Source organism: Pogona vitticeps, chromosome 12 (assembly GCF_051106095.1).
Source record: "Pogona vitticeps strain Pit_001003342236 chromosome 12, PviZW2.1, whole genome shotgun sequence".
NCBI lineage: Eukaryota > Metazoa > Chordata > Lepidosauria > Squamata > Agamidae > Pogona > Pogona vitticeps.
The window spans coordinates 1,296,890-1,309,641 of NC_135794.1; the positions used below are offsets into that span (position 1 = coordinate 1,296,890).

Consider the following 12,752-nt stretch of genomic DNA (forward strand, 5'->3'; position numbering starts at 1 on the left):
AAAGGGACCCCACCTCGATTCCAACTCCTTTCCCCTGCCCTCCAGGGCTCTTCCCCTCCCGAGGGAACAAACCCCGTCCAAAATCAAAGCACCATCCCGGTACAAAGCAGCGCCTCTCCCAACACACCGAGCGGGACGGATCACTCTTCGTGTCCCACGGCCAAGCCCTCTGACGTGGGTTTCGGCATCAGTTCACACTCTTGGGTGTGTTCCCAAACTCATCGCTCTTTTACCTCTTTCAGTTTGTCAGTCAGGATCTTGATTTCCTCTTCATACTTGTCCTCCTTCTGCGAATACTGGAAACCAAATCGAGCGAGAGAAGACGTCAGCCTTTGGGGCTCCCTCTTTCCACCCTCGGTCTCCTCATTCAGCCTCTGCTCTTCTTACAATCCTTCATGAGAAGCCCGCTGAAAATGTCTGCCCAGGAGCCCTCCAGCTAAATTCCGGGGCAGGAATAAGCGGGCAACCCTCACCGGACCGACCTGGAAACTCTCCATAAAGCTTCAGACGGCTTATACTCTCTCACACCTCTTAGGTGCCCTAAGGCGGCAACTGTATGCATGGATTAAGTCAGTGGTCCCCAACCTTGGGCCTCCAGATGTTCTTGGACTACAACTCCCAGAAGCCTTCACTACCATCTCTGCTGGCCAGGATTTCTGGGAGTTGAAGTCCAAGAACATCTGGAGGTCCAAGGTTGGGGACCACTGGATTAAGTGACCCTGGGCAGGGCAAAAACAGCCCCCACCTATATCGTGCCGAGAATTACACGGTTAGAGCACTAGAATTCATAGCTGTCAAACAGAGAGCCGGCCTGGTGGACTGTGGTTAAGAGGGCCGGGACTGTGGTTTGAGACCTGGGTTCAAATCCCTTCTTGGCACTTAAGCTTGTGGGGTGAACGTGGGCACAGTCATATCAGCCCGACCCATTTCACAGGGATGTTGTGAGAATAAAATGAAAAAGAGGGCCATACGCCATGTTTTGAGCTCACTGCAGGAAAACTGAGATATAAACGTAACTAAATAATAAGCACGAAACAGCTGGAGAGATGCGTCGTGATTTCGGGTCATTTCTCCCAACTGCCTTGAATTACCTTATCCTAAGGATTAAGCGTGCCAGAAAAGGCAGGGGGACTATTGATCTCCAATTGTTAAAAAGAGAGCCAACGTTTGTGGGACAGCCGGCGTGGTTTTGCACAACAGCTGAACTGGCCCACGAGGTACCTCCTCATGTGTACTTTATGGGGAGTGGGGCCCTGAACTGAAAAAGGGGACTATACAAAGGACTGGGAAATCTACCTCGTCTCCAGAAAATACTGGGCAGAAACTGGCCTTACAAGGCACAGGACTCTTGCTGTCAGAAACTTGCCTTATGGATCATTTTAAAATTCTGGAGTCATAAAAGGCAAAGGCCAAAATGCACCGGAGTTCCGAAGTCAAAACCTAAAATCCGTGTTATTAGGATCTTTAACAAGACACCATATTTTTGGAAGAGAGAGTCTGCGGAGCCAGCCTGTCTGGACAAGGCTCGAGAGCGTAGAATCGTGGCATCACGGAGTTGGAAGGGGCCCTCTACTATCGATTTGGCTATTCGTCCAACCCTCTGCCTCAAGATATGAACCCAGATCAAAGCAGATCTGGTGGATGGTTGTCTAATTTTCTCTTGACGGCCTCCAGCATTGGAGCGCTCGCCACCTTCCCTTGAGGTCTTTGGTTCCATTGTCGTACTGCTCTAACAGTTAGGAAGTTTTTCCCGATATTCAATCTACACCTGGCATCCGGTCACTTGAGCCCATTATTGGATGTCCTGCCCTCTGGGAGGACCGAGAACAGATCCTGCCCCTCCTCTGTGGGACTGCCTTTCAAGTCTTTGAAGAGGGCTCTCCTATCCCTCCTCAGCCTTCTTTTCTCAACGCATGCTGCATTCATTCCATGGGAATAGGAGGTCGTTTTAAGGAATTCATCGGCGGAACAAGACATTAGAACCCTCAGGTGTAAGTAGCACGCAGACTTGGTGGGGAAGTAAGATCCCCATGGAGTCAGCAAGACTTCTGGTGGGGCCGGGGTCGGAACCCCCCCCCACTGGGTCATAGGGTGCCCCTCCCACCTAGACCATACCTTCTCCGCCTGAGCTTCCAGAGACCTCAGGTTGTTGGTCACCGTTTTCAACTCCTCTTCAAGTTCAGCACATTTGCTATTATTTTGGAGTGGAGGCAGGAAAAGAGGCAGGAGGAAGATCAATCAAGCAAAAAGGGGAAAAAAGAGAGGGAGAAAAGATGGAGAGATAAAAAAAATGAAAACTGACTCAGAGATAGAGAAAAGGCCTGGAAAGTAGCTGAACCCACCTGAGATGGGAAAAGTAAGTCAAATCTAGTGCTCCTAATTTAAATTTAACCTTAAATTGTGCAAAACAGCCGATTTGTTATGATCTTGATTATCTCAGCTTTGTCATGTAGGAATCAGTGGCCTTAAGAAAGGCCTTTGCTGAAAAAATCAACACGTCCCCCTCTTTGGATGGAAAAGGGCAGACACGAAGCAGGTTAGCAAGCATGATTTAAAATCTCTTCCACAAAACATTTTTGAACTATCTCAAGGAGTTCAGCTTCTTTTATGGGCTCCGTCGGCTGCAAAATAGGCTTAAACCAGCCACGCATTCATGCCAGAGACTAAAAGGAGCCACTCAAGTCAATTGGAGAAGGAAAATAAAAAGGGGGGGGGAAAGAAAAGGCCACCAGGGAAAAAATCTAGCCACTACTGCTAACAGGTGTCTACAACAAGCTGGTTAGGAGAGGAGGCAGAAGAGCAGGGGCTGCGGCTAAACCTGGATCATTTCGTTCGCGGGTGCAGACGTGGATTTAGCTCCAGTACCTTCTCCTCTGCAGCCATTAATGCTTTCAACGTTTGATCCATTATCCTTAGCTGCTCCTCCAGCTGCCGGACTTGGCTGTTAGTGAACACATGAAAAATGCACAAGAGCCATTCACAAAAATCAGTGAGCGCGTCCCAAAGCATGTAGTGACCCCCAAACCAAATGTAAGAAACACTTCCTGCCTCCCCAAGGGTAAACACAGCTGTACCACCACACAAAGCACGCAGGCAGTAGGCGCGCGCCCCCTGCCACATCCAGCACATGTGCAGACACACGCAAGCGTCCCCCCCTTTCGTGAGGGGTGCCTAAGCAAGCTCTGTTGGCCACAGGAAATGCGCTCCTCACAGCGTTGAGCTCCTCGCTCGTCTCCTGCCCGATGTTAACATGCTTGCCGCACAGAAACCAGAACTGTTAAAAGCCCAAGCATTATGGGATGGCAGCGGTTCCCCTACCTTTCTGAGAGCTCGGCCCGTTCCTCAGCGCGCTCCAGGTCGCTCTCAATGATCACCAGTTTACGAGCCACCTAATGTGAGCAGGGAAAACCGAAGGAGGAAAAAAAAAGGGTCACGGAGCGTGCAATGTTTTCCATGGTCCGGGATGTGCCGTAATGTTGATCAACATTCTTTAACTTACTCAGTGGGGCTGCTCTAACTGGGATGAGTAATCTGGTCTGGAACTACGAATGACATATTGCCACGAGTGTGTGTGTGGGAACCAATTAATTTAGTTGCCACCACACAGGTGAAGAAGGCTAAAAGAATAACCTTTGATACAGTCTCCGGAATGTACAAAATACTCTAAAAGCCTTTGGGCTCAAGGCAAGCGAGAGTGGCTTAAAATGACTCGAAATACCCACCTTTTCTACAGGGAAGGGCATATAAGGAAACATGGAACAAATCCCCTCCCACTGAATAATTAGGGGAAGCATCCACCTACCCACACACTGAGTTGGCATCTAACCTCTGCCGGCTCTTACTGACCAAGCTGGGGAAACGTTCAGTCTTCAACCTTCAGAGTTTGGGAAATTTATTCTGGACAACAACTCACATGGTCAGCATGGCCATGATGCCTGGGGATTCTAGGAGTTGTAGTCCAAAAAAGGCTCTCCCCCCCCCCGCCCCAAGATCTCCAGCTCTACCATAGTCAGGAGACACTGTGTTTGGAGCGTAACAGAATATAACTGAGTCTTTTCTCCAACTCTATTTTCATGACCCCTCGTACAAGCAGAAATCCTCAAAACGGGAGCAACCACATCCAAAACCAGCCACACACGCCACCTTTCCTTTTTTCTCAGGACCCGACAGATTCTGCTGGGACAGAGCGCCCTGCAGAGATTAACACAGGGCCGTGGCAGAACAGGGAAAGTGCCTTTCCGACAACCTTAAGCCATGTGGGGCAGAAGGAAAGTTTGGCAGGATGTAGACAGCTGCCTTCGTTGGCCAAACTGAGGATTTCATCAAGATGATGCGCCCACCCAAACTTTTTGAGACCCCAGCGTCCCCACGGGGCCTTCCGTGGAAAGCCAACAACGGGGAAGCAGAAGGGACAACATTTCAAAACCTACCAAGAGAGAAATAAATTCTGCAGCCGCCTTTACAGGAATTTGGGGTTAAGCACCTGGTTGACAGCAGATTTTCTCATATGCCCCAGGACTTGTTTATCCCTCCCCTGAAAAGTGTTAACAAAATCTTGTTACACTTGCTAGATGACGGTTCTGTGACCCAAACGCTTTCTCGGCTGCCTGTTCTCCATCGAAACCCTCAACACTGAGCAGCCATCATGGCAACAGACCAAACCTCCAGGGTTCCTGGAGGCCCTTGATCCAGTGTCTTTCTTTCTCCTGCCCGAGAACGGCAGCCCTACCAACCCATGCGCTCCTGCAGGACTCACCTCTTCATACTTGCGGTCGGCGTCCTCAGCAATGTGTTTGGCCTCTTTGAGCTGAATCTCCTGGATCTCCATCTTCTCTTCATCCTTCAGGGCCCTGCTCTCAATGACCTTCATTCCTCTGGAAAACCACAAATGCACATAACGTTGGAACCAGCCCAGGAATCAGCAAAGGCTCCCAGCTGCACATATTATAATTTCTGCAACCCCTCTGAAATTTGCAACCAACATGCCAGTGTGCAGAGTTCGTCCTGTTTTGCATGTACCCAATTTTGACCTTCATTCATTTAACTGGGCCTGGAAGGTTTCTGTAGCTGAGGTCTACTTATTTTCAATACCTGGAAGATTCGTTCATTCATTCATTCATTCATTCATTCATTCATTCATTCATTCATTCATTAATCCATTTCTAAAATGATTTTTTTTTTCAGTTGAGTGTGCTTTCATGGAGTTATGCTTGTTTATTGTTGTAAACCACCCAAAGTAGCCTTACGCCAGATGGGTGGTAGATCAATTGATTGGATAAATAAACTAATAAATTCATTCTTTCAAGCAGCAGTCTGCACCTAGTCCCATGCTGTAACCAAAACACCGACACTCCTGCATGTTCCCTTCATGTTACAGTGAGAGACTTCGAAAGACAGACACTGCATGTAGCATTACCTTTTCTCACCTGTGTAAGCTACAAGATTGACCTGGTACATAACACATGCACACACAAAGAACTCAAGTCACATCTAGAAAATAGAACGCAAGGGCATAGGTGCCTGATGAGCAGACTCTACAGATTATGGCTGGCTTGGTTTGACTCAGCTCACAATGGCTGCCATTCACTGGTATGGGGCAAACTAGAGCAGGTTCCTCTCCAGGCACAAGGCAGAAAACAGGCAAACACTTCATTTGGAAAGAACTGAGGCTGCAATGGGAAAAACCTAATCCTCACGTAGAGGGTGCGCAAACTGTTCCGTCCAACTGAATGGCCACCATTCACTCACATGGGGTGAAGCCTTGGAAGGGTTACCTTTATTGCCTACAACTCTGAAATCCCCCAGCCAGCAGGCCAGCTAAAAGAGTTGTCCAACCCAGGGGGAGCAAAGCCGGACTCTGACAACCGACATCAAGGGTCAAACTCTGCCTCCTTTTTGATGGCAAAAGGGGTGGACTTTGGATTAGGCTGGTTCCCCACCTTTCGCTCTCATCAGCTGCCTTTTCAGCCTCCTCCAGTTTCTGCAGAGCAGTTGCCAGACGCTCCTGGGCACGATCCAGCTCCTCCTCAACCAGCTGGATACGCCTGTTCAGGGAAGCCACATCGCTCTCAGCCTAGCGGTGGGAAGGAAGCAAAGATGTCAGTCGCTTTTCCAGGGCGCGTGAAAGGTTCCCGGGACGTGCAGGGCTTGGACAGAGCAGACGAAGGGCCCACGAAAGGTGGGGCAGGTTTGTGGTTATGACAACGGGACAACGAAGAGGGCTTGAACCCAGAAGAGAAAGCAAGGGTGGCGGCACAGAGGAAGCCTCCGATCTTCTCCTTTACTCTTTATTGCCTGCAAAACACTTCTCAACTCAGTCTCCTTCTGATGCAACCAAATGGCATTCAGTTAATGGGCTCTGTGTGTACACAGTTATATATATATATATATATATATATATATATATATATATATATATATATATATATATATATATATATATATATATATATATATATATATATATATACTTTGATCACCTGTTCTTAACCTTTTCTTTACCACATACCCCCCCCTTTAAACATCTCTTTTGTTCCCATGGGCCATCAAGACTTAACTCAAGATTTAAAACCCTAACATGTCTCAGATATTTCTTTAAAGTTTCTCATGAAAGGTCTTCCAATTGGGAGAGGAGGGAGAAAGAAGTATTCCCTCTACATTTCCTTTCCTTCTTTCTATTTTAACTGCAAAATATCATTATAACTTTTCTTCCAGCCTTTGCAAAACTCCTCCCTGTTGAGGACACGGTGGCCGGCCGGAGGTCTGTGGACCACAGGTTAAGAACCTACGCCTTAAGGCAGCTGATCGGTTGCAAACCACTGAATGCTCCACTGCCTTACAAGGCCTATCATGAATCTCCTGTTTTTCCCTGTTACGGTAGGAAGTTCTGACATCTTTCCGATGGCAAGCAAGAATCCGCTCTGCCCGTCCTGCTGCTGCCAACACCCAACAGGGAACCTGGGCTGCCTTAAAAGATGGGAGGCCGGCATGCAGTCATCAGATGGAACCCATAAAAGCAGCTAGCCATTTCCAGACAACCGTAAAATGGCCAGTTCTAGGACGTCTTCGTGGAGAGGAAGCTTGGAAAGAGAGAGAAACCAGGCCAGTTCACTTTAAGAGGCATTTCGCTCCCTCCAGCCTCCCCCCCCCTCAACAAGCATTCTTACTACGATCTGCTTTTTTTTTAACACAAAAGGGTGGGCCAAGCAGATGCACCACCCCAGCAGCACAATCCAGGTTAGTGGCCCTATTCTGGAATGCTCACATCCCCTCCCTCTCTGGTTTCCTTGCCCTGAATGTGTACACAGTAGGTGTGTCCCCGCATGAACTAGAGGTTGGTTCCTATTCACCTGGAAGACTGCATTCCCGAAAGAGGGAGTGAGATGCGATTTTGCTTTCCTGGTGCTCCCCCGTATTAAATCTGAATAGGGCTTCCTCGTGAGCAAATGAACTTAGGATGGCCGCCTAGTCCATTAAATCATGGCCTTATGTAATACCACTTTAAAAAAAAACTTCATTCTTTACAGAGTGGGCGGCTGCTTAGAAATCAGATGAATGCAAAAACTCTGCCAAAAATCCTGGCTTCCTTAAGCCAAAGATGATTTTATTTTTAAAGGCCACCAGGAATCTCCCTGGGCCAGCTCCTGTTCACTTTTGATTTCAGCGGGCTCTGCCCGGGAAACAATTTCTCTCTGCGGCTTGCTTGGGCCAGAAAGTTTTGGAAAGTTAAGCCTGGCATTAACTCCGAGATCCCCCCAGTCTGCACGCTGGCGGAAACAGTCCGCAAGTCCAACTGCCCAAAAGTTACTTTTTAAAGCTCTGGACTGGGCCGTAAGTTACTGAGGTGGAGCCGATAAGAATTTTTCCACAGCTGCCTTTCCTTCCTCTCCAGTTTCCGAAGGACACGGCTGAGGCTTCAAAAGTTCCCAAGCAGTCCCAGCTTGGGAGAGGTGGAAAAGAACCCGCCAGCCATCTCGACCTCAAGTGTAGGGAAAAAAAAGCTCTTATGTGGCCGGTTAATGATTACCCCCAAAACCGATCCCAGCACCAGCGCGCCGCCTGCTACGACGAAAGGTCGGTTTCCTACTTCCTGTTCCCAAGACAGAAATTCAGCCCAGGCTCGCCTCCCATTACCCTATAAGGTCTAAACTTTTATTATTATTGGTTTTTTCCACCCATCACCCCCTCCACTGCAAAGCAGGCTTTCCCTTATATGGTAGCAAAAAACTACCAATGACACCAAATGACACTCCCAAGGAGAACAGGCTTCTTACAAAGCTGCAGGGTTTGTTTTTTTTCTGTTGGAGGCACAGTTTCACCAAGATGGAGCAACAAGGGATTGCTAGCCATCTCCTGCAAGGAAAAAAAAAAAGACTACTTCCTGAGTAATGAGTCACTCATAACCTGAAGCCAAAGCCAGCAGGCCAGCCCCTGCCAAGCCCCGCCGGTCACCTGGCGGCTGGAGGGTTTTTAAAGGAATATGCTCATCAGGACGAGGAGAAGTGTACGCCACCGTTCTTTCTAGCCTGGCCGACAGTATTGTTGCTGACCTGAAGTCTCCCTCTACAAAAAAAAAGGCAGCCGGGATGAGAAAACCAGCTGGTTTAACCTGCAAGCTTTTAAAAGCTCCTTCCTGTTTGGTCGAAGGATTCCCCCCCCTCTCCTGGTTTGATCCTGCACTCAGCAAGGAGAAAGGCAAACACCTGGTCACGTGTCATGGGGGCAGAGCACGGATCAGTTCCTTTTTTTCCTGGGGGGAAGGGGGGGCGGAGAATCTCCCCAGCAGCCTGCCTTGTGATTGCAACCCGCCGAAGGTGCTTCCACTTGGGCAAAGGTGGTTCTGGCATTTGCATCCTCCACCTGCTGCCGAAAAAGAGGAACCCTCCTCTACTCTGTGCATAAAGTCAAGCCCCACCCTGGGTTTTTCTGAACAGCCTTTTCGGCTACGCTGGGGAGTAGGAGGAATTTGGACAATGCGCAGAATGCTTTTTTTTCCCTTGCTCACAGGGTGGGTCCCGGAGCCCCAGGCAGCCAAGCAGCAGGAAAGACGACAAAAGCTTTTAAGGTTTGGCCCCGTCTCCTTTTCTTCCTGAGAGCCAGAAAAGTGTCTTGCTTACATAGTTAAATAAATAAATAAATAAAAAGGGGGTGCTCATTGCTAGGCCTGGGAAAAGCCAAACTTTTGCCCAAGTGGGGAAGAACCTCTCAAAAAAACCCAAAGAAACTCAGGGGACCCAGAATACTGACCAAGGTGAGGCTGGGGGGGGTGGGGGGATAGAAAGCTAGAAAGGGGGGAGTCCCCCTCCCAGAGCGGAGCAGCTGCCCAGCCAGCCCCCGCACGGTGCTGCAAAATTTCGCTGCAGCAGTTTGCTCTCATTCATTCTATCCACCTCCATTTCCCCACCTTTGCCCTGCTTGGAATATTTGCCTACAAACAGCACACAAAACATCAGGGTGAAACCACGAAACAAGTCTGCAGGGTTTCAAAAGGGACCCAACACTTGGCCTTGTTGTTGCGTTACACATGGCGAAATGGGCTCACCTCTTTGAAAACAGTCAGTGAAACGGTTTTAAATGCAAATATAACAGATCAAAACAATCAAGGCCCAAAGCGCAGTTACTACTTAGAAAGTTAGTTAGCAACAATTAGCCACAAGTGCAAACACAGAACTACAAGTCAATAAATTATTCGGAGGGAAGATGAGGAGGAGGAGGATGAAACCTCTTCTTCCAGGAAGACGTAGGAATCATCATGCCACCCCTACCTCCATGATGCCTGCCACCTGGTGCAATTAAGTTCCCAAAAAAAAGTCATTTAGCAAAAAGCTCAGGTCGTGTGATTCAGAATTTTCCCTCTGGGGTGGGTGGGTGAAACTCCCACGTGAGCACAAGCGACTGCACTGCCCACAGCCTGGATGCATAAAATGAAGCCTCCATGGTCAGACAAAGTCTATCTCTGAATACAAATACCTTAGGAGAAACCACGGGGAAGGGAGGTTTCCTCTCTGGTCTTACCCGGGACCTGCCTGAGAGGCTGGGCCACCTCAGAGCTTGGATGAGAAGAACGAAGGGCTGGTTCCTTCCCAAAGGAAGAGTCCTCCTGACACGACCAGGCGCCTGCGCGGTGGAGCCTCCACTAAGGAGCGGAGCCAGGAGGTGGGCTCTCTAGTCTAGACCCACCGAGTGATCTCCCCCTCCGGTCACTCGTCTCATCCAGTCCCACCTCACAGGGTTGTCGCCAGACGGACCCAAGGGAGAGGAGAAGGATTTTTTTTAAGTGCAGGAGGAAGTGGGGCTAGGCAGGGAACAAATCCGTAAGCATGGAAATTGAGGATATGGGCTATGCAAAAAGTGGGAAGGGAGGGGTACCCCCTCCCTCCCTCCCTCTGGGATCCCCAAACCCGTTTGCCTTTTGCAGGCCGTTGGGGGGCTCCCAACTCCCATCAGCCCCAGCCAGAGGGGAAGGAGGCTGGGTGTTGTAGTCCAACCCACCGAAGGGCAGAAAGGCAAGAACAGGCGAAACTTTTACAGGCTGCTGACAAAAAAAAATCACAAAAACCATACCCTACATGCCAGCTTTCGTGGGCAAATCCCACTTCTTCAAAGCGTCCCCCCCCCCCCAAGCATCATCCCTAAGGCGGCGGCCCTGGGCCAGGAGAAAAGGCTGCCTCCCTCCCTCCACGGGCATCATCCACCGCCCCCCCCTTTTAGGGGCATCCTTTGAAACGCAGCTGGCCGGGGGGGGGCCGCGCAAACCCGGGGTCTCCCTTTCCTCCCAGGGCGGGCAGGCAGGCCGTTCCCCGGCTCTGAGCTTCCGTCCTATTAGGGGGCCGGGCGGGAAGGGGGCGAGCCGGCGACCCTCTCCGGCCGGGCGCGGAGGAAGAGGAGGAGGAGGCGCAAAGGGCGCGCCTTTGTTTGGGGAGGGGAGAGACTGGCGAAGGCGAGGCGTCCAACTGGGAGGGAGGGAGGGAGGGAGGGCGAGCCCTGCAGGGGCAAAGGGGGGGGGAAGAGCAGGCTGGCTGGCTGGCGACCCCCCACCGACCCCCTAACCCCCCCACCATCTCCCGGCCTCCCGGGGCTGACCTGCTCGCGCAGCGCCCGCTCCTCGTCCAGCTCCCGCTGGAGGCGCCCGGCCCGCTCCTCGGCGGCGTCCGCTTGCTCCTGCAGGCTGCGGATCTTCCGGCGCACCGCCTCCAGCGAGCTCAGCCCGGCCGCCATCGGGGAGAGGCGAGAGGAACCCGGAGGGAGGGAGGCAGGCAGGCCGGCGGGCAGGGGGCTCCGCGGAGGCTCCGCACCAGCACCGGCGCCTCCTTCCTTCCCTTCCTCCCGGCTTCCCTCCTTCCCGGGCGCGCCCACCGGTTGCTGCTCCTGCTGCTGCTCCTGCTGCTCCGGCCGGGCCTCGCCGTCTCCCTCCCCCCCGGAAATGCGCGGCCCGCCTCGCCTCCGCCCTCCGCGCGGCCCCGCCACCTGCGCTGCGCTGCGCGGCCCCGCCTGCCCGCCCGCCTGCCTCCCTCCTGCCGCCTCTCCCTCCGACGGGGCGCCCGCGGGGCTTGGGGGAGGCGCAGGACCGCCGGCGGCCTCCGGGGGGCGCTCCAGGCGGGGGGGGCCTCCGGGTTGTTCCGAAAGCCAACGGGCTTCTTCTCGCCCCCCCTCCCCGCCACCGCCGGGGTTACTCGCGCGTAAAAGGAAGCACCGGATCGGCGCGGCGGAAGGGCTGCCCTGCGTCTCCGCGGTGCGCTCTTAAGCCCGAAGGGGCCGGCACGCCAAGCCCCATCATCCTGGGCCCGGAGCTGGGCCCCGGCCAGGCCTTTCGGGGAGTCCCAGGCTGACAACATCTGGAAGGCGACTCTGGCCCGCCCCCACCCCGCCTGAATGACTCGGATGAAGGCACTACAGCAGTCCCCGCCTGCCCGGTGCTTGGGGACTGCACATCCCATCACCCTTGACCAGGCGCTGTGCTGGTCGGGACGGATGGTAGCTGTGGGCCAACATCTGCAGCACTGATCACCCTCAAATCAGCAACATGGGCTTGAGAGTAAACATGCAAACCTCCAGGAAAGGACAGGGAGAATCTCTGGCCTGCCAGATGTTTCTTGCCATTCCCTGCACACACACACACGCACGCACGCACACACGCACCCATCAGCATAGCCAAGTGAGGTCTACAACATCTGGAAGGCCAGGGATTCCCACCCCTTCTACAAGTCAGGGCTGGGTGGCTACTCCAGGGGAGGAGAACGCTGTAGCCCTCCAGATGTTGCTGGTTCCAAACCCCATCAGCCCCACCCAGGATCTCCCCTGGCTGGGAGTCATGGGAAATGTAGTCCAACCACATCGGGTGGGATTTCCTTGACAGCCCACTACCACCTCTTAGGAACATCAGAAGCTGCTTTTCAGATACTCAGGCTCAGAATCTGGCAAGCCCCTTTTTCGGACAGACTCCGGCTCCCACGTGGTCATCATGCCAGCTGGGGATTCTGGGGCTTGCAGTCCCAAAGAAAGCTTTCCACGTTCTGCTGCCTCACAACCTTCTCCTTCTGATGCCAAGGCTGTGCCACCCTCCACCGAAGCGGGCACTTTGCCCCAACCCCACGTGGGAGGAAGAGGGCTTAGAGAAGTATGGCCTTCCTCCAGGAGACTGAAGTGGTGGTGGTGGGGGTTTAAAGGCGGGTCGGTGGCCAGTCATTTGTCCTTAAAGGCCACCATGAGCCAGAAGTCACTTGGGGTGCAGAACCAGAGCGCGCGCACACACA

At 52.2% G+C, this 12,752-nt stretch overlaps 1 protein-coding gene across 27 annotated transcripts in view; it reads right to left on the bottom strand.

The window, feature by feature from the left end:
- The window catches only part of TPM1 (tropomyosin 1), a 31,964-nt gene that overhangs the window by 12,554 nt on the left and 6,658 nt on the right, over positions 1-12,752 (bottom strand). For 11 of the 27 annotated variants that reach the window (XM_072982042.2, XM_020784764.3, XM_072982035.2 and 8 more), the window contains 5 exons: positions 5,940-6,073; positions 4,757-4,874; positions 3,319-3,389; positions 2,116-2,191; positions 234-296 (listed from right to left, as the gene is read on the bottom strand). In XM_072982042.2, the coding sequence (XP_072838143.1) occupies positions 234-296; positions 2,116-2,191; positions 3,319-3,389; positions 4,757-4,874; positions 5,940-6,073 (462 nt within the window). Of the gene's footprint in view, positions 1-233; positions 297-2,115; positions 2,192-2,865; positions 2,942-3,318; positions 3,390-4,756; positions 4,875-5,939; positions 6,074-11,082; positions 11,435-12,752 lie in introns of those variants that run through there. The other 16 variants (XM_072982039.2, XM_072982041.2, XM_020784766.3 and 13 more) reach the window with 9 other exon arrangements.